Here is a 21,317-nt window from a genome sequence, read left to right as displayed (position 1 = left end):
GAGACCATGGCCACCCCTCAGTCCCAGGGAGATCAAAGTTCTGTCCCTAAACCCCTGGCTGGAGTTGCTGAAATTCCTGCGGGGAGGCCCCACCCAATGAAGAAGAATGGTTCAGGGTCCGACCTAAAGTGGCAGTCTGGCCACAGTCTGCCACAGCCAGTGTGGCAGTTTGGGTCCAAACCATCCAGTCTCCCCAGCACCAGCAGGGGGAAAACCGCAGACTGGAGCTACAGTGATGGCTGCTGCCCCTCCCCTAGGGAGTCAATCATCTTAGGTAGCAGGCAGTGGCTCCAGTGGCACAATTGGTTAGCATGTGGTACTTATAAGGTAGCAGGCAGCCATAGTGATGCCTGCTGCCCCTCTCCTGGGGAGCTCATTTGTCTTAGGCAGCAGGCAGCCATAGTGATGACAGCCTCCCCTCCCCCTCAGGAGCTCAGTTGTCTTAGACAGCAGGCAGCTGCAGTGATGGCTGCCTTGATTTCTTCTTTTTTTTTTTTTTTGAGACAGGGTCTTGCTCTGTCACACAGGCTGGGGTGCTGTGGCACAATCATAGCTCACTGCCACCTCAGTCTTCCCAGGCTCAAGGGATTCTCCCACCTCAGCCTCCCAAGTCGTTGGGACTACATGTGCACACCACCAGCTAGTTTTTTTTTTCTCTTTTTTTAATTTATTGTTGTAGAGATGGAGTCTCACTATGTTGCTCAGGCTGGTATCAAGTTCCTGGGCTCAAGCAGTCCTCCTGTCTCAGCCTCTCAGAGTGCTAGGATTACAGACATAAGCCACTGTGCTTTGCAGTTTCTTTAGTTTTGAATGGTAGTTTTGCTGGCTGTAGGATTCTTTGTTGATGGTCTTTCATTTCAGACTTTGAATATTTCTGCTGTCTGCCTTCTGGCCTCCATTATATCTGATGGTGTCACCTGTTAATATTATTGAGGGTTATTTGTTGTTTTTCTCTTGTTGCTTTCAAGATTCTCTTTATTTTTGGCTTTTGACACTTTTGATTCTAATGTGACTATATGTGAATCTCTTTGATTTTATCCCATGTAGAGTTTGTTGAGCTTCTTGGCTGTGTGAAGACTTTTTCATCAATTTTGGAAAGTTTTTCCCCATTATTTCTTCCCATTTCTCTTTCTCTCTTCCTTCTGGCACTACCACTATGTGTATGTTTATACCCTTAATGATGCCCCACAGATATCTGAGGCTCTGTTCATTTGTCTTCATTCTTTTTTCTTTTTGTTTTTCTTACTTGAGGTAATCTCAGTTAACTCGGCTTCAAATTTGCTAATCCTTCTGCTAGCTCAGATCCGCTGCTGAGCCCCTTTAGTGAATTTTTCATTTCAGTTATTGTATTCTTCAGTCCTAGAATTTATATTTGGTGTACTTTAAGTAATTTCTACCCTTTTTGTTGGTATCCTCTTATTTGGTGAGTCATTGTTCTTACACTTTCCTTTAATTCTTTAAGTGTGATTTCCTTCAGTTCTTTGTTTAAAGTATTTTCCAAGCAAGTCCAATATTTGAGCTACCTCAGGAAAAGTTTTTATTAACTTCTTTTTGCCTGTGTATGGGCCATACTTTCCTGTTTTTTTATATCTTATGATATTTTGTTGAAAACTGGACATTTTAAATAATTTGGCAACTCTGGAAATCAGATCCCTTCCCCACATCCCCAGGGTTTGTTATTGTTGCTTTTTATTGTTTTATGTTGTTGATGATGCTTGTTTCTTTTTTTAGTAATATTATTGGACTCATTGCTTTTTGGGGTTTTTTTAGACAGGGTCTTGCTGTATTGCTCAGGCCATAGCATACTGATGTGATCATAGCTCACTACAACCTTGCCTGGGCTCGAGAAATCCTCCTACCTCAACCTCCTGAGTAGCTTGGACTACAGACATGCACCACCACATGCAGCTAATTTTTTAATTTTTTGTGAAGACAGGGATCTTGCTATGTTTCCCAAACTGGTCTCAAACTCCTGGCCTCAAGTGATCCTCTTGCCTCAGCCTCCCAAAGCACTGGGATTACAGGTGTGAGCCACCATTCTTGGACCCATTCTTTAATATCTGTATTTTTTAATTATATGCAGTCACTAAAGTCTCCATGCAGTTAGTTAATGATCAGCTAATAACTAAACAGAGATATTCTTAAATGCCTTAAATCAATAACTCTCCACATTTTTAAGGGGGTTTTTATATGTATGTGTTGAGGCTCACTGTCATTGCTCCAGCACTTTTCAGTTCAGCCATAGCCTTCACTTCCTGCTTACCCAGAGCCTCAAGGTCAGCACTGGTGAGAGATTATACCTTCTCAGGCCTTCTCTAGGAATTTGCACAGCCCTGTATACATGTGTGGCCTTCTAGATTCCCAGGAATATGTCAGAGCTTTTCAAGGCCCCCTACAGATATTTCATTCCTCAGATTTTCCTTATATAATTTTTTTTTAGTCGTTCTCTTGTTTGCCTCAAATGACATGGCTGCTTCATGCAGCTGGGATGTTAAATTATACGTTTTTTTGTTTTTTGTTTTGCTCCAATAAATGCCTTGGGTATAGAGTTTTCCTCACTTGAGTGAGCTCTGAGTCAGGTTAAATTAAGACAAGCCCTATGAATGGAGTTTTTCCAAGAAGCTGCCAAACAGATCAAATAATAACAATTCTGTGGGTCAGAACTTTTTGTAGGAGTTCCAAAACCATTCTCTCCCTTCTAATGGCTGCTGGGCTGCTGGTGTTTCATGACTTTCATGATTCTACAGCAGCTTGTTTTTAAGGCTACTGTGGAGGTAGGAGGGGATGAGAATAGTGCAGGTTAAAAATTCAACAAAGCTCATTGTTATTATTCATCCATTATCATTGAATAAACATTTCTTGGATTGTCACAAGCCTTTGGTTAACCAGTGTTAGCCACCCCATTGCTTTCATGGACAAGCAGATTTTCAGAGATCTGCCATTCCTAAAATGCCTCTCCCATCATTGTGTTCTTAATATCCAAAAAAGCATGTTCTTATAATCAGACGCTCAGGGGCCATGCCCCAGAAAATGAAGCCTATGGATTCAGTCGGACACCAGTTTGGCTAGACCTTAGTCTGTCCCATGCTTTGGGCTTTGTGGGTATAGAGTGGGTATAGAGCTGCTTTGGGCATTGTGGGAATAGAGCTACCTCTGTTCTGCCCAGTTTGGGTCTGCTCCCATCTGGCCTATGAGAGTACCCAGAACTCACTCTCATGTAGCCATCTAAGAAACAACTCACCGAGAGAACCATACCTAACTCACTGGTCCCACCCATTCTCATGATCTAGTGGCCAGGAGTGGCCTATTGAGGAGATGCATATTGTGGTGGTGGTATCTCACATCAGCTTTCCTCTGCTGTCAGGAATTTCTGCTGAAGATTTTTTGTGTGTTCCGGAACCTGATGAAGATGAGTGTGTTCCCTCGGGACTGGATGGTAATGAGACTGCTCACAAGCAAGTGAGTATGGAAGGGCTCTGTGTCAGCATTACTGAGCTGTTCTCAGACTAATAAGAGTATGTGTGTTTCAGAGAGGGAGCACATGAGCAAGACAAATGAAGGGCAGGACCATGGGAAAAGAGAGGAGAGGGCAAATGAGAACGTTTTTGTGCTTGGCAGATGATGGCACAGTAAGGATAGAGAAGGAAGTTTTCAGGATGTGAAATATAATATCCTGAGAAGGGTTCTTCCTTGAGGAAGGCCTGCTTAGTGTCCCATTGGCCTCTGCTGCCCTGTAGGTTTAGGCATTGTCCCAAGCCGCCTTCTCGATTTAAATTGTGTTGTCTACCATAGACAGTGCCAGTTACCCACCTGAGACCTGGCTGCAAGGCTCTGACCACTTCTGATTACTGACATAGAATTTACTCTAAAGATAACCCTAACCTGACTGCCTCATTTATATTTCTAGCCTGTGCTTCCTCCTGGCAAACCAGACAAATGATGCATGTGGTAAGGGGCTGGCTCATCTGGTCTCTCTCTCTTCAGAAGAAGGCTACTTGGCCTATACACTCTAGCCCATTGCCTCCTCCCACTGATCTGTCTTTTATATTGACATATAAAATATAATGAAAGTATTTGTTAGATATATTAACAAGATACTAGCATGGTCTTTCCACTTTACACCTTTTATAGCGCACTGTAACTTTTTCCAAAATGCAAATGTTTTATAAAGAATAGAAGGATGGTTATAAACAAAGTTGCACAGCTACTTCCTCACATAGTGACTTTTCCATTTGAATCCTTCTTGTTTCTATCTCTTAACTCCATTCAGAGCACTTCAGGCTCCCCAGCCTGTCCTGCAAGAGCAGTTTTTTCTTTCAAAGCTGTGACCCTTTTAAATTTTTCACCCCCTCTAGTGGTGGGCTAGTGTTTCTAATGCACTGTTTTTGTCATGTTCTTCTGCATCTAAGCAGAGGTGGCCACTGTTAGACATAAGTCTCTTTGTCAGGTAGCCAAGGCCCTATGTAATGAAAATGAAACCTACTGTCCCACTAGACTTCCTCTCCATTTCACTCTCTTGTTCCAGCAGGACAGCCTCCCATTGTCCCTTCTGTGTGCCCAGGCTAAGATTGAGAGTGATTACTCAAGCTAGACCAAAAGAGCTGAATTCAAATGACACATAGATGAAAATAATAGTATATGATTAAAGCAAAGATTTATTACCTATATAAACCCCTGTTATCCAGTATAATAATAAAATTATGTTCTAAGTCCTACAAAGTGATAATAATATCTGTTGATTACCCAGAGGTCCCCAAAATACTAGAACTACTCTGAACTGAGAGAAACTTTAAAGAACCATCGAACTCCTACCACCTTTTATAGGTAGGGAAAATGAGACCCAGAGAGAAGTATGAAGGCCAGGTAATGGCAGAACTAGGTCTAGAACCCAGTGACGTCCCGTGCTGTCCTGCCAACTGTGGGGCATTTATCCAAGACTGGTTTTCTGTAGAGTTTTTTCTATAGAGTTTGTACCATTTTCTCTTTCCTTTATAGTCACATCTTACATGGGAACAAGTTGTACCCAAGAAGCTTGCACACACGCTATAGACAGCTGATGCCAAGCCATCAGATGCCATTGTTAGTCTTTTAATTCTGCCAATGCCTTGTTTCCCTACTGCAGTATTATAGTCACTACTGTCCAGTACCTGTCCTCTGCACTGCACAAGAATTTCACAGAGACTGACTTTGACTTTAAGGTAGGCACTCCTGAAATCCATCAGTATTATTGCAATAACCTTAGAAAGCCAAAACCAAGCTCACTTGTTTTTGCTTTATTAATAGATTCATAGTATCAAACAGCTTCTAAGCCTGATGATGATTAGAATATGACCTGGGGTACGCCTGTTGAAAGTGTTGGTAGCCAGACTTCCATGAGTATGCTTTCTAGTCCAGAATCAACACAATTGGCTTCAGAAGGAGTCAAGAGGGGAAAGAAGAAGAACAAATTCCTGTTCACAAAGATATTTAAAAGGGAAAAAAAATGAGGATCTTAAGATTATAAAATGGGTTCTATGCTACATGTATGTATTTAGTAACTCTCCCTACAAGATTGAGTTCTTAGACTGTCACGTTTTCTCTTTCTCTGTCTCTCTAGGTGTGGAATTCTTATTTTAGCCTGGCAGTTCTATTCATAAATCAGCCAAGCCTTCAGCTAGAAATTATCACCTCAGTCAAAAGGAAGAAGATTCTAGATAAGTAAGATAAACGTCTTATATTCATCTCATTACCACTTGGCCAAATAGGGCTATGTTTCCATGAGAGTTCCTTCAGAGGTTCACAGGTTCTCAGCTGGGTGGTTTCCCAGGGGCCAGGTGTGGGAGTTCAGTCGAGAGCCCAATGGCTTAGCGCATTGGGAAGCATTAGAAACAAACAGTACTGAAGTACTAGCCTCATGGGTTTGCAGCCCTATCTTCCTGAACCTTCTCCCACTAACGGTTGGCTCCTGTGTTACTATTCTTAGGTATGGGGACATGCGTGTAATGATGGCTTATGAACTGTTCAGCATGTGGCAGAATTTGGGTATGTTTTTTATCTCTATTCTTCCCTTCTATATATTGCATAGCCAAATAGAAAGTAGCAAGACTAATAACATCTCCCAGGCTTTATGAATGTTAATTCAGACCCAAGAGATCCTTACATATCTTTCACATAACACCTCAGATGGATGGTGTAGCACATGTGCATAAAGCCCTTGGCAAGGAGAGTTTGGCTGAGAAATAAGACCTCAGTAATATATGTGCAAAATCCCCTTTTTTAGGAACTAAAGTCAAAAGAAAGAAAAAGAAGAGGAGGGCTGTAGTAGTTTTTTTCCAATTTGAGAACCCATGCCTGTAAGATCCTCCATACTCTTCACTTCCCAGTCTGGATGTTGCAGGCTCAAAAGCTTAGATCGGAGATACCCAGTACATGAGCAGAGGTGGCCATTGATTTTAATAAAGATTGAAACATTTCTTGGATCTCTGGTATTCATGCATCCAGATCAGATACTTGACACCAATTGCATGGAGTAATATATGAGAAGAGAACTGCAACCTCTGAGTGAGATCAGCTTTGGCTTTCCTTCTTTGCACAGCTTCTGCTTTGAAAGCTTTGAAAATAGCCACTGCTTTGAATCTAAATTTGTCAGATCAGTGTTTTTGGTAGAATTTCTGGGTTGCCCTGGTGACTGAGTGGGCCATCCTGTGATATTGTAGAGTTCTGAGTGGCCTGTCAAGATGCTAGATAACTATTATTATTTCAAATAAAGTTTGCTTTCAGCTGAGCTCATGGCTTTGAAGCTATAGGTATGATAGTCATAAAATCTCCAGTCCTCTGTTAACCATCCCCACCACAAACCTAGAGGCAGCAAGCAAGATATGAGGTATTTCTGCCAGTGGGAGGGCCTTCTATTCATGAGTGGGGATGCATTTCCCCAAGCATGACTTTCCAGCACTCTGGTTCCCTGTATCCAGCACAGTTTGGAAATGGATTTTAACCCAAAGTTGACTCTGAAATTCCCAGGAATGCAAGAGACTGGCTGCTGTGCCATGTACCAAAATTGGAATATGCTGAACCAGCTTCAGGGCTAAACATTTGCTTCTTAGACAGGTTTTCAAAATGGAAATTTTTTTAATGCCATATTTGCCTGATAAAGCCTTTACTGCCTCATTGCTTTTGGTGGAAATGACATTCTCTGGTCCCCAAGAAATGGTTTTACTTGGTTGTAGCATTTATTGCACAGACCCACAGTTTATCTCCTCCTTAGTCTCTGAAGGACTGAGAGCAGAGCTCTGAAAAATGGTTCACTCCATTTTACCATTGCAAGGAAGAGAAAAATCCTATCCCACCATCCACAGGACTGTCTCTGGCTTCTGGTAACATACCCTAGATGGCAGGCCAGTGAGAGGGAAACCCACATCACGCACTTACTATGGAAATGCTTCATTAAGGAAGTTGAGGGTTGAGCTGAGCCAAGTAGGTGTAATGGTACCATCAGAAATGCAATATGAACACAAAGGGAGTTCAGGATGGGTAAAGAGAGAATCTCTAAGCCAGCCTTTTAGGGTAGGGCTGTACAGGAGGCTCCTGCTAGCTCAGGAGGAGGACTTCTTTGGCATAGATGAACATAGGCGGTGTAAGGGTCCATGGACTTATTAGGCCTCTGGTGGCTAGACCAGGGACTGGATATCCTCATCACTTAAATGTCTCTGGGCTACAGCTAGAAACTCCAAGGGGAGTGCACTGTATTTAAGCAGAAATATATAGGCTTTTCCTGTTAAATAAACACTGTGAATAGACCATCTGACACTCATAGGTTACTCAGAAACCTGTTCTGTCTAGAGTAGCAAACTCTGTTCCTTCATCTCAGAGAGATTTTCAGGTAGTTTGTGGGACTGTCAGGAAGTTCTTTGGAAAAGCAGTTTTGTGACTGTTGCACATTTACTTTAACTGGGCTAGGCCAACTTTATCCATAAACTCTAAAAAGTTGAGGGGGAGTATCTCAGAAAACCATAGGGGAGAGCTTGCTTTGCTCTTGGAAGCTTCCAATATAGATTATAGCATGTGTTGTGGCCCCATTTGGGAATCTTCCATGAAAGGAGCAAAGCAGGCATAAACTAATTTGGGTTTTGTTTTTCAGGTGAACATAAGATCCACTTTATTCCGGGAATGATTGGTCCTTTTCTGGGTGTGACACTGGTCCCACAGCCAGAAGTACGGAATATCATGATTCCCATCTTTCATGATATGATGGACTGGGAGCAGAGAAAAAATGGCAACTTCAAACAGGTAAGAAACCTGGCACAGTGTTCAGGGTATTCTCTGGAATGGATCCCTTCTGCTTAGGCAGGTGGCCTAGATGACCAAGCCATGATTCTAGTGGGAATGGGCTGTAGCTTGGCTTATTTGAATCCTGTTCAAGGGTTTTCCCTTACTTGCTAGCCATAATTGATTTGTGGATTTTCTTCATGAAATTGGAGGCCAGAAAATAATGAGGCCAGCAAAGAATGAACATCACTATAACTTTCTGATCAAGGAGAGAATGATTGAGACTGTAGCCTCCCAGTTTCATTCAGGATAGGGCCCTGGGAGTGTGTGATGTCATTCCTTTACAGAGGATTTTCACTGTATAGTCCAGGCATTTCTAGGGCAGTAGCCCAGACCAGTTGAGTTCTCATGGCTCAGGGTAGCCCAGCATTTTACAGACTACTGCACAGGGAGGTTGGTCCAGGAGATACAGGCCCCTTGGTTTTCAACTGAGTGGCTTCAGGCTGTCCTCCTGTGTAGTTCTTTTGCCATCACTAAGGTGGAGGACATGGCCCCTGCTTTTATATCTGTAGTTCTAGGGCATAGTACCAGGACCAATAGGGGCTATTGGTGAGGAAGCCAATTTTAGCTAATAAAACAAATAACTCGCTAACAACAAAAATTGTCCACTGTAAGCAGGCCTGCTTTGGGAGATAGAGATTTTCTCTCTTAGCAGATGATCTTCAAGCAGAAGCTCCCAGGACACCTCTAGGGGAATTTTCTGTATTGGCTTGGGAATTGTACCAGTTCCCCACTAAGCTCCTTCTGAGCCTGTGATTCTAGGATGAACCAGTGGTCTTAGAATAGGTGACTGTAACAGTGAGAAGTAGACCAGGGAAGCAGTAATTTTTAAATATTTATTTATTTTTAAATTTACATAGAGTAAAATGTATTCTTTCTGATTTACGTTGTATGTGTTTTGGCAAATGCATACTCGTGTAACCACCACTGCAATCAAGAGTTTTTGAATACTTAAAAATTCGATCTTGCTGTCTATTTGTAATCAAACCCTTCCCCTATACTTAACAAATGCAACCATAGGTCTGTTCTTCATCACTATAGTTGTGCCTTTTCTAGAATGTCATATAAATGGAATCAAACAAAGTGCACCTTTTTGAGACTGGCCCCTTTCACTTAGCATAATGCTTTGAGAAATTCATCCATGTTACTGCATGTATCAGTAGTTTTTCTATGCTGAGAAGTATTTAGTTCATTCATTCACCATTTGAAAGACATTTAGACTTCTTAATAATCGCCGTTATAACTGGTGTGAGATGGCACATCAAAACTACAATGAGACACCATCTCACACCAGTTAGAATGGTGATCATTAAAAAGTCAGGAAACAACAGGTGCTGGAGAGGATGTGGAGAAATAGGAACACTTTTACACTGTTGGTGGGACTGTAAACTAGTTCAACCATTGTGGAAGACAGTGTGGCGATTCCTCAAGGATCTAGAACTAGAAATACCATTTGACCCAGCCATCCCATTCCTGAGTATATACCCAAAGGATTATAAATCATGCTGCTATAGAGACACATGCACACGTATGTTTATGGCGGCACTATACACAATAGCAAAGACTTGGAACCAACCCAAATGTTCATCAATGATAGACTGGATTAAGAAAATGTGGCACATATACACCATGGAATACTATGCAGCCATAAAAAAGGATGAGTTCATGTCCTTTATGGGGACATGGATAAAGCTGGAAACCATCATTCTGAGCAAACTATCACAAGGACAAAAAACCAAATGCCATATGTTCTCACTCACAGGTGGGAATTGAACAATGAGAACACTTGGACACAGGGTGGGGAACATCACACACCAGGGCCTGTCGTGGGGTGGGGGAAAGGGGGAGGGGTAGCATTAGGACATACAGCTAATGTAAATGACAAGTTAATGGGTGCAGCACACCAACATGACACATGTATACATATGTAACAAACCTGCACGTTCTGCACATGTACCCTAGAACTTAAAGTATAATAATAAAAAAAGAAAGACATTTAGGTTGTTTCCTTTTTTGTCAATTATAAATAAAGCTACTAAAAACATTTCTTTACAGGTTTTTGTATGCATATAAGCTTTCATTTTTCTTGAGTGAATACTTAGGAATAGGATTGTTGGGCCTTGTGACAAGTGTATAATTAGCTTTCAAAAAGGTTCTCAAACTCTTTTCTAAAATAGCTATACCATTTTGAAGTCCCAGCAGCAGTATATAATCAATTGCTCCACATACTAACCAGTACTTACTATTATCTGTTCATTTATTTTAGCCATTCTAATAGGTGTATAGTTGATATCATAGTGGTTTTCATTTCTATTTCCCTAGTGACTAATGATGTTGAGCACCTTTTCATGTGCTTATTTACCATCCTTATATTTCTTTGGTGAAATGAGTTCAAAGCTTTTGTTCATTTTCATTTGAGTTGTTGCTTTCCTTATTGTTGAATTTTAGGGTTCTTTATGTATTCTGTATGTAAGTCCTTTGTTGAGCATATGATTTACAGATATTTTCTGCAAATCTTTAGCTTATCTTTTGATTTACTAAACAATATCTTTCTTAGAACAAAAGTTTTTAATTTTTATGAAGTCCAATTTGTCAGTGTTTTTCTTTTATAGATCATGCTTTTGGGGTCATACCCCAAGAACTTTTTCTTAACATAGGGCCACAAAAATTTTTCTCCTATATTTTCTTCTAGAAGTTTTATAATTTTACATTTTAAATTTAGATCTATGATCTATTTTGAGTTGATTTCTGTATAAGGTATGAAGGATGGAGCAGGTTCTTTTTTTTATTTTGCAACAAGATGTCCAATTATTCCAGCACCTTTTGTTGAAAAGAGTATCCTTTCTTCAGCTGTCTTTATGCTTTGGTGAAAAATCAATCGCCAAAAAAAAAGAAAAACAAATGGGTTTGGATAAGGAGAGGCTTAAAAAAAAGAAAAAGAAAAAATCAACTGACCATCAAAGGATGCAAAGTTTCAAAGTTAGGAGAAATAAGCTTTAGTGAGCTATTGCACCACATGGTGACTATAGTTAATAATAATATATTGTACACAAATTAGCCAGGCTTGGTGCCACGTGCCTATAGTCCCAGCTACTCAGGAGGCTGAGGCAGGAGAATCGCTTGTACCCAGGGAGGTGGAAGTTGCAGTGAGCCAAGATCGCACCACTGCACTCCAGCCTAGGTGATAGAGCGAGACTCCATCTCAAAATAATAATAATAATAATGTATATTTAACAATTGCTAAAAGAGTAGACTTTAAATGTTCTCATTGCAAAAAAAAAAAATTAGGTGAGGTGACAGATAGTTAATTAGCTTGATTTAACCATTTCACAATGTATACATATATCAAAACATCATATTGTACTCCATAAATACATATAATTATTGTCACTTAAAACTACTTTAAAAAATCAATTATATTTGTGTGAATCTCTTTCTAGACTCTAGTCTTTCCATAGAACAATGTTTATTCTTTCATCAATACCACACTACCTTATTATAGTAGATTTATAGTTAGTCTTAAAACTAGGTGATATGAATCTATCTTCCAGCTTTGTTCTTTTTTTTTTCAAGTATTGTGTTAGCTGTCTAATTCTTTTTCCTTTTTTAAATAAATTTTAGAATCAGTGTGTCAATATCTATAACATTCCTGCTGAGATTTTGACTGGGATTGCAGTGATTCTGTAAATCAAATTGGGGGCCGGGCGCAGTGGCTCATGCCTGCAATCCCAGCACTTGGGGAGGCCAAGGCAGGCGGATCATTTGAAATCAGGAGTTCGAGAGCAGCCTGGCCAACACAGTGAAACCCCATCTCTACTAAAAACATAAAAATTAACCAGGAGTGGTGGCAGGTGCCTGTAATCCCAGCTACTTAGGAGACTGAGGCAGGAGAATTGCTTGAACCCGGGAGAGGGAGGTTGCAGTGAGCTGAGGTCGCACCACTGTACACCAATCTGGGCAACAGAGCAAGACTCTGTCTCAAAAAAAATAATATATATATATTATATATAAAATAAATATATATATAATTATTTATATATATAAAATTATATATATTTTATATATATAATTATATATAATTAAAAAAATTGGGAAGAATTGATGTCTTAATAGTCCATGAAAACAGTATATCTTTCCATTTATTTAGGTGTTCTTTTATTTCTTTCATCAGTGTTTTATATAGAGATCTTACACATATATTATTAGATTTTTATGTATTTCCTGTTTTTTGGTGCTCTTCTAAATAATTCCATGTAACTGATTGATACTGATTCCTTGAGCAAATTTTAGACTCCCTTTATTGCCAAGTATGCAGCATTTCAAAAAATTGTTCTACATTAACTTGAAAACAATGGGTATTCTGTGGGTGAGGGAGTAAAATTTATGTTTATCTAGTAGCTCAAGCTCCTTAATTATATTGTTTGAACTTCTGTAGCCTTACTGCTTTGCTACTTGATCCATTAGTTTTAAGAAAGTTCAATTAAAATGTTCCACTTTGTTTATATAAATAAGTAAATAATTGCAATTTTTAAATTTTGTTTTATTTTTGTTTCTAGGATATAGAAATTCAATTGATTTTTATATATTGACATTATATCCTGTACCCTTGCTAAATTTACTTATTAGTTCTGGAAGCTTTTTTGCAGATTCCTTGGGATTTTCTGTTTAGACAATCATGTCATCTGAGAAAAGAGAGTTTTATTTCTTCCCTTTTACTCTATAGATCTCTTATTTTTCTTGCCATATCACATCAGCTAGGACCTCCAGGATGATGTTAAATAAGAGCAATGAGAAACTTGCTTTGTTCTTAGAAGAAAGTATTCACCAGTGTTTTACCAGTGAATATGATACTATCCTTATGTGCTTCTCCTATTAAACAAATAAATAAATATGATACTAGCTCTAAGTTTTTTATAGATTCTTTTTATCATGGGTAAATAGTATTTAAGATTAGATCAGTTTGGGAGTGTGTAACTCTAATGCCTCCAGGTCTTTGGGAAATAATAACTTCAAACAAAACAGGAACTGTTACTTTTCTGTATTGTCACAACTTGTGCCTTCTAAATGTGCAAAATGCACACCACCTGATTATTAAAAAAAAAAAAAAAATTTACCAAGAAGTGGATGACATTGCAGAGCTGCACTGTGGGTCATCTGAGTCAGCTGAAAATGGGGCTGGGTTGCATTCCACCATCACTAACACTGACCAGCCTAAAACTACTTTTTCTAATTATAGAACAATATTTATTTAATGTAGAAAAATTTTAAATGCAATAGTGGGCTGGGCATGGTGGCTTGCACCTGTAATCCCAGCACTTTGGGAGGACAAGGCAGGTGGATCACAAAGTCAAGAGATCAAGACCATCCTGGCCAACATGGTGAAACCCCGTCTCTACTAAAAATACAAAAAGTAGCTGGGCGTGGTGGCGTGTGCCTGTAGTCCCAGCTACTCGGGAGGCTGAGGCAGTATAATCGCCTGAACCCGGGAGGTGAAGATTGCAGTGAGCTGAGATTGCACCACTGCACTTCATCCTGGCGACAGAACGAGACTCCATCTCAAAAAAATTAAAAAATGCAATAGCTATAATGCAGAATTTTAACACAATCCTACCATTGTTAGGAACTTGGAGAGGAGGCAGTTTATGTCATTTTTAGACTTTTTCTTCTCAATACGTAGGCTTTTTTTAACTTAAAAAATGAAATTGTTAGAGGGCTGGCCAGATGGCCGAATAGGAACAGCTCCGGTCTGCAGCTCCCAACGAGATCAACACAGAAGGCGGGTGATTCCTACATTTCCAGCTGAGGTACCCAGCTCATCTCATTGGGACTGGTTGAACAGTGGATGCAGCCCTCAGAGGGTGAGCCAAAGCAGGGTGGGGTGTCACCTCTCCCGGGAAGCACAAGGGGTCAGGGAATTCCCTTCCCTAGCCAAGGGAAGCCATGAGGGACTGTGAACGGTGCAGTCCGGCCTAGATACTGCACTTTCCCCGTGGTCTTTGCAACCCGCACACCAGGAGATTCCCTCCAGTGCCTACACCATCAGGGCCCTGGGTTTCAAGCACAAAACTGGGCGGCCCTTTGGGCAGACACCGAGCTAGTTGCAGTTTGTTTTTGTTTTTGTTTTTTTTCATACCCCAGGGGTGCCTGGAACACCAGTGAGACAGAACTCTTCACTCCCCTGGAAAGGGGGCTGAAGCCAGGGAGCCAAGGGGTCTGCCTCAGTGCATCCCATCACCACGGAGCCCAGCAAGCTAAAATCCACTGGCTTGAAATTCTCACTCCCAGCACAGCAGTCTGAGGCCAACCTGGTACACTCAAGCTTGGTTGGGAGAGGGGCTTCTGCCATTGCTGAGGCTTGAGTAGGTGGTTTTACCCTCACAGTGGAAACAAAGCCGCCAGGAAGTTTGAACTGGATGCAGCCCACCACAGCTCAGCAAGGCCGCTGCGACCAGAATGCCTCTCTAGATGCCTCTTCTCTGGGCAGGGCATCTCTGAAAAAAAGGCAGCAGCCCCAGTCAGGGGCTTATAGATAAAACCCCCATCTCCCTGGGACAGAGCACCTGGGGAAAGGGGCAGCTGTGGGCGGAGCTTCGGCAGACTTAAACGTCTCTGCCTGATGGCTCTGAAGAGAGCAGCAAATCTCCCAGCATAGCGTTCGAGCTCTGCTAAGGGTCAGACTGCCTCCTCAAGTGGGTCCCTGACCCTGACCCCCATGTCTCCTGACTGGGAGACACCACCCATTAGGGGCCAACAGATACCTCATACAGGAGAGCTCTGGCTGGCATCTGGCAGGTGCCCCTCTGGGACAAAGCTTCCAGAGGAATGAACAGGCAGCAATCTGCTGTTCTGCAGCCTCTGCTGGTGATACCCAGGCAAACAGGGTCTGGAGTAGACGTCCAGCAAACTCCATCTGACCTGCAGCAGAGGGGACTGGCAGAAGAAAAACTAACAAACAGAAAGGAATAGCATCAACATCAACAAAAAGGACGTCCATTCAGAGACCCCATCAGAAGATCACGAATATCAAAGACCAACGGTAGATAAATCCATGAAGATGGGGAGAAAATACTGCAAAGACAATGAAAATTCCAAAAACCAGAACACCTCTTCTCCTCCAAAGAATCACAACTCTTAGCCAGCAGGGGAACAAACCTGGATGGAGAATGAATTTGATGAATAGACAGAGGTAGGCTTCAGAAGGTGGGTAATAACAAACTCCTCCAAGCTAAAGGAGCATGTTCTAACCCAATGCAAGGAAGCTAAGAACCTTGAATAAAGGTTAGACGAATTGCTACTGGAATAACCAGTTTAGAGAAGAACATAAATGACCTGATGGAGCTGAAAAACACAGCACAAGAACTTCATGAAGCATGCACAAGTATCAATAGCCAAATTGATCAAGCAGAAGAAAGGATATCAGAGATTGAAGATCAACTTAATAAAATAAAGCAAGAAGACAAGATTAGAGAAAAAAAAAATGAAAAGGAATGAACAAAGCCTCCAAGAAATATAGGACTTTGTGAAAAGACCAAATCTATGTTTGATTGGTGTACCTGAAAGTGATGAGGAGAATGGAACCAAGTTGGAAAACACTCTTCAGGATATTATCCAGCAGAACTTCCCCAACCTAGCAAGACAGGCCAACATTCAAATTCAGGAAATCCAGAGAATGCCACAAATATACTCCTTGAGAAGAGCAACCCCAAAACACATAATCATCAGATTCACCAAGGTTGAAATGAAGGGAAAAATGTTAAGGACAGCCAGAGAGAAAGGTCAGGTTACCCACAAAGGAAAGCCCATCAGACCAACAGCTGATCTATCTGCAGAAACCCTACAAGCCAGAAGAGAGTGGGGGCCAATATTCAACTTTTTTTTTTTGAGACTGAGTCTCACTTGGTCGCCCAGGCTAGAGTACAGTGGTGCGATCTCGGCTCACTACAAATTCCGCCTCCTGGGTTCATGCCATTCTCCTGCCTCTGCCTCCCGAGTAGCTGGGACTACAAGTGCCCACCACTACACCCAGCTAATTTTTTTGTATTTTTAGTAGAGACGGTGTTTCACCATGTTAGCCAGGATGGTCTCAATCTCCTGACCTCATGATCTGCCCACCTCAGCCGCCCAAAGTGCTGGGATTACAGGCGTGACCCACCACGCCCAGCCAACATTCTTAAAGAAAAGAATTTTCAAGAATTTCATATCCAGTCAAACTAAGCTTCATAAGCAAAGGAGAAATAAAATCCTTTACAGACAAGCACATGTGGAGAGATTTTGTCACCACCAGGCCTGCCTTACAAGAGTTCCTGAAGGAAGTACTAAACATGGAAAGGAATAACCTGGTACCAGCCACTGCAAAAACATACCAAATTGTAAAGACCGTCAACACTATGAAGAAACTAGCTAGCTAGTTTCTAGCTAATACCTAGCTAGCATCATAATAACAGGATCAAATTCACACATGACAATATTAACCCTAAATGTAAATAGGCTAAATGCCCCAATTAAAAGACAACAGACTGGCAAATTGGATAAAGAGTCAAGACCCATCAGTGTGCTGTATTCAGGAGACCCATCTCCCATGCAAAGACACACATGGGCTCAAAATAAAGGCATGGAGGAATATTTACCAAGCAAATGGAAAGCAAAAAAAAAAAAGCAGGGGTTGCAATCCTAATCTCTGATAAAACAGACTTTAAACCAACAGAGATCAAAAGAGACAAAGAACGGCATTACATAATGGTAAAACGATCAATGCAATAAGAAGCACTAACTATCTTAAATATATATGCACCCAATACAGGAGCACCCAGATTCATAAAGCAAGTTCTTAGAAAACTACAAAGAAACTTAGACTCCCACACAATAATAGTGGGAGTCTTTAACACCCCACTGTCTATATTAGACAGATCAATGAGACAGAAAATTAACAAGGATATTCAGGACTTGAACTCAGCTCAGGACCAAGTGGACCTAATAGACATCTACAGAACTCTCCACCCCAAATCAACAGAATATACATTCTTCTCAACACCACATTGCACATACTCTAAAATTGACCACATAATTGAAAGTAAAACACGCCTTGGCAAATGCAAGAAAATGGAAATCATAACACTCTCTCAGACCACAGATTAAGAAACTCACTCAAAACTGCACAACTACATGGAAACTGAACAACCTGCTCCTGAATGACTACTAGGTTAATAACGAAATGAAGGCAGAAATAAAGATGTTCTTTGAAACCAATGAGAACAAAGACACAATGTACCAGAATCTCTGGGACACATTTAAAGCTGTGTGTAGAGGGAAATTTATAGCACTAAATGCCCACAAGATAAAGCAGGAAAGATCTAAAATTGACACTCTAACATCACAATTAAAAGAACTAGAGAAGCAAGAGCAAACAAATTCAAAATCTAACAGAAGACAAGAAATAGTTAACTGAGATCAGAGCAGAACTGAAGGAGATAGAGACACACAAAAACTCTTCAAGAAATCAGTGAATCCAGGAGCTGGTTTTATGAAAAGATCAACAAAATAGAATAATAAGAGCTATTTATGACAAACCCACAGCCAGTATCATAACTGAATGGGCAAAAACTGGAAGCATTCCCTTTGAAAACCAGCATAAGACAAGGATGCCCTCTCTCACCACTCCTATTCAGTATAGTATTGGAAGTTCTGGCCAGGGTGATCAAGCAAGATAAAGAAATGAAGGGTATTCAGATAGGAATAGAGGAAGTCAAATTGTCTCTGTTGGTGGATGACATGATTGTATATGTAGAAAACCCCATAGTCTCAGCCCAAAATCTCCTTAAGCTGATAAGCAACTTCAGCAGAGTCCCAAAATACAAAATCAGTGTGCAAAATTCACAAGCATTCCTATACACCAATAAGAGACAAACAGCCAAAACGTGAGTGAACTCCCATTCGCAATTGCTACAAAGAGAATAAAATACCTAGGAATACAAATTACAAGGGATGCAAAGGACCCCTTCAAGGAGAACTACAAACCACTGCTCAAGGAAATAAGAGAGGATGCAAACAAATGGAAAAACATTCCATGCTCATGGATAGGAAGAGTCAATATCATGAAGTGGCCATACTGCCCAAACTAATTTATAGATTCTATGCTATCCCCATCAAGCTACCATTGACTTTCTTCACAGAATTAGAAAAAACTACTTTAAATTTCATGTGGAACCAAAAGAGTCTGCATAGCCAAGATAATCTTAGGCAAAAAGAAAAACTGGAGGCATCATGCTACCTGACTTCAAACTATACTACAATGCTACAGCAACCAAAACAGCATGGTACTGGTACCAAAACAGATATACAGACCAATGGAACAGAACAGAGGCCTCAGAAATAACAACATGCATCTACAACCATCTGATCTTTGACAAACCTGACAAAAAGAAGCAATGGGGAAAGGATTCCCTATTTAATAAATGGTGTTGGGAAAACTGGCTAGCCATATGCAGAAAGCTGAAACTGGACCCTTTCCTTACACCTTATACAAATATTAACTCAAGATGAATTAAAGACTTTAAATGTAAGACCTAAAACCTTAAAAACCCTAGAAGAAAACCTAGGCAGTACCATTCAGGACATAGGCATGGGCAAAGACTTCATGACTAAAACACCAAAAGAAATGGCAACAAGAGCCAGAATTGACAAATAGAATCTAATTAAACTAAAGAGCTTCTGCACAGCAAAAGACAGTATCATCAGAGTGAACAGCCAACCTACAGAAAGGGAGAAAATTTTTGCAATCTATCCATCTGACAAGGGCTAACATCCAAAATCTACAAAGAACTTAAACAAGTTTACAAGAAAAAAAAAAACCCCATTAAAAAGTGGGTGAAGAAGATGAACAGACACTTCTCAAAAGAAGATATTTATGCGACCAACAAACATATGTAAAAAAGCTCATCATCACTGGTCGTTAGAGAAATGCAAATCAAAACCACAATGAGATACCATCTCACACCAGTTAGAATGGCAATCATTAAAAAGTCAGGAAACAACAGGTGCTAAGAGAGGATGTGGAGAAATAGGAACGCTTTTACACTGTTGGTGGGAGTGTAAATTAGTTCAACCATTGTGGAAGATAGTATGGCAATTCCTCAAGGATCTAGAACCAGAAATACCGTTTGACCCAGTAATCACATTACTGGCTATATACCCAAAGGATTCTAAATCATTCTACTGTACACATGCACACATATGTTTATTGTGGCACTATTCACAATAGCAAAGACTTGGAACCAACCCAAATGCCCATCAATGATAGGCTGGATAAAGAAAATCTGGCACATATACACCATGGAATACTATGCAGCCATAAAAAAGGATGAGTTCATGTCCTTTGCAGGGAGATGTATGAAGCCAGAAACCATCATTCTCAGCAAACTAATAAAAGAACGGAAAACCAAACACCGCATGTTCTCACTCATAAGTGGGAGCTGAACAATGAGAATACATGGACACAGGGAGGGGAACATCACATACCAGGGCCTGTCAGGGGATGGGGGGCTGGGGGAGGGATAGCATTAGAAGAAATACCTAATGTAGATGACAGGTTGATGGGTGCAGCAAACCACCATGGCATGTGTATACTTATGTAACAAAACTGTCCATTCTGCCCATGTACCCCAGAACCTAAAGTATTAAAAAAAAATGGCCAAAAAAATGAAAGTGTTGTATATATTGGTTTGTAATCTCCCTTTTTTGGTAGCAACTTGTCATGACTACCTCTTCATGTGAATTAATGCTCCCCTATACTACCCCATCAGTTTAGAGGCTATATGGTATTCCATTGTATGGCTGGATCATAACATGTTTTGTTAAGCTCCTAATTTAATTTTTTTAATTAATTAATTTATTTATTTATTTTGAGACTGAGTCTTGCTCTGTTGCTCAGGCTGGAGTGCAGCGGCATGATCTCAGCTTACTGCAACCTCTGCCTCCCGGGTTCACGTGATTCTCCTGCCTCAGCCTCCTGAGTAGCTGGGATTATAGGTGCATGCCACCACGCCCGGCTAATTTTTATAGTTTTAGTAGAAACTGGGTTTCACCATGTTGACCAGGCTGGTCTCAAGCTCCTGACCTCATGATCTGCCCACCTGGGCCTCCCAAAGTGCTGGGATTGCAGACTTTTGTTTGTTTGTTTGTTTGTTTTTTGATGGAGTTTCCCTCTTATTGTACAGGCTAGAGTGCAATGGCATGATCTTGGCTCACTGCAACCTCCTCCTCCCAGGTTCAAGCGATTCTCCTGCCTCAGCCTCCCAAGTAGCTGGGATTACAGGTGTGCGCCATTATGCCCAGCTAATTTTTTTTGTATTTTTAGCAGAGATGGGGTTTCACCGTGTTGGTCAGGCTGGTCTCAAACTCCTGACCTCATGTGATCCACCCACCTCCGTCTCCCAGAGCGCTGGGATTACAGTCATGACCCACCTCTCTCAGCCCCTAATTTTAGCAATTTAGGTTCATTCCAAATTTTTGTTGTTAATATTGCCAAAAACATTTATTCTTATTTTCTTAGGTAAATTTCTCAACCTGTAATCACTAGATCAAAGAGTCAAAAACCTTTCTTAAGTTTTTATAGCACAATTCTTTGAAATCCAGACTACCTTTTCTGTGTATGTTCCATCTAAGCAATTACCATGCTGAGCTGTGTCAGCTGTCCTACCTGCCGCCTCTGCCAGATGATGGGCTTTTAGGGACCAGGATTATTTCTTGTGCATTTTTACATCTCAGAACCCACCATGGTGCCTGGGACATGGTAGGCTCATAGAGATGAAAATCAAAACTAGCATTTATTAAGTACTTCCCAGATCCAGGGCACAGTGACACCAAAGAGGAATGTTACCACCATTCCTGTTTCACAAACGTAGAAAATTGGGCTTAGAGAGGTAAATGTTAGAACTGTGTATATCATTATGTCACAGGACAAATATTTGTTGAATGAAGATGTCACTTCAGGAATATTGTTTCTATGGAATAAA

The 21,317-nt window shown here is 40.8% G+C and overlaps 1 protein-coding gene across 12 annotated transcripts in view; it reads left to right on the top strand.

Moving 5' to 3' along the window:
- The window catches only part of DOCK3 (dedicator of cytokinesis 3), a 669,732-nt gene that overhangs the window by 591,595 nt on the left and 56,820 nt on the right, over nucleotides 1–21,317 (top strand). For all 12 annotated transcript variants that reach the window (XM_031662807.1, XM_031662809.1, XM_031662806.1 and 9 more), the window contains 5 exons: nucleotides 3,365–3,459; nucleotides 5,123–5,198; nucleotides 5,597–5,697; nucleotides 5,963–6,021; nucleotides 8,120–8,268. In XM_031662807.1, the coding sequence (XP_031518667.1) occupies nucleotides 3,365–3,459; nucleotides 5,123–5,198; nucleotides 5,597–5,697; nucleotides 5,963–6,021; nucleotides 8,120–8,268 (480 nt within the window). The remainder of the gene's footprint in view (nucleotides 1–3,364; nucleotides 3,460–5,122; nucleotides 5,199–5,596; nucleotides 5,698–5,962; nucleotides 6,022–8,119; nucleotides 8,269–21,317) is intronic.

The sequence above is a fragment of the Papio anubis genome, chromosome 2 (assembly GCF_008728515.1).
Source record: "Papio anubis isolate 15944 chromosome 2, Panubis1.0, whole genome shotgun sequence".
NCBI classification, from domain to species: domain Eukaryota; kingdom Metazoa; phylum Chordata; class Mammalia; order Primates; family Cercopithecidae; genus Papio; species Papio anubis.
Note: the sequence above shows the minus strand (reverse complement) of the source record. Positions and strands in the feature narration are given on the sequence as shown.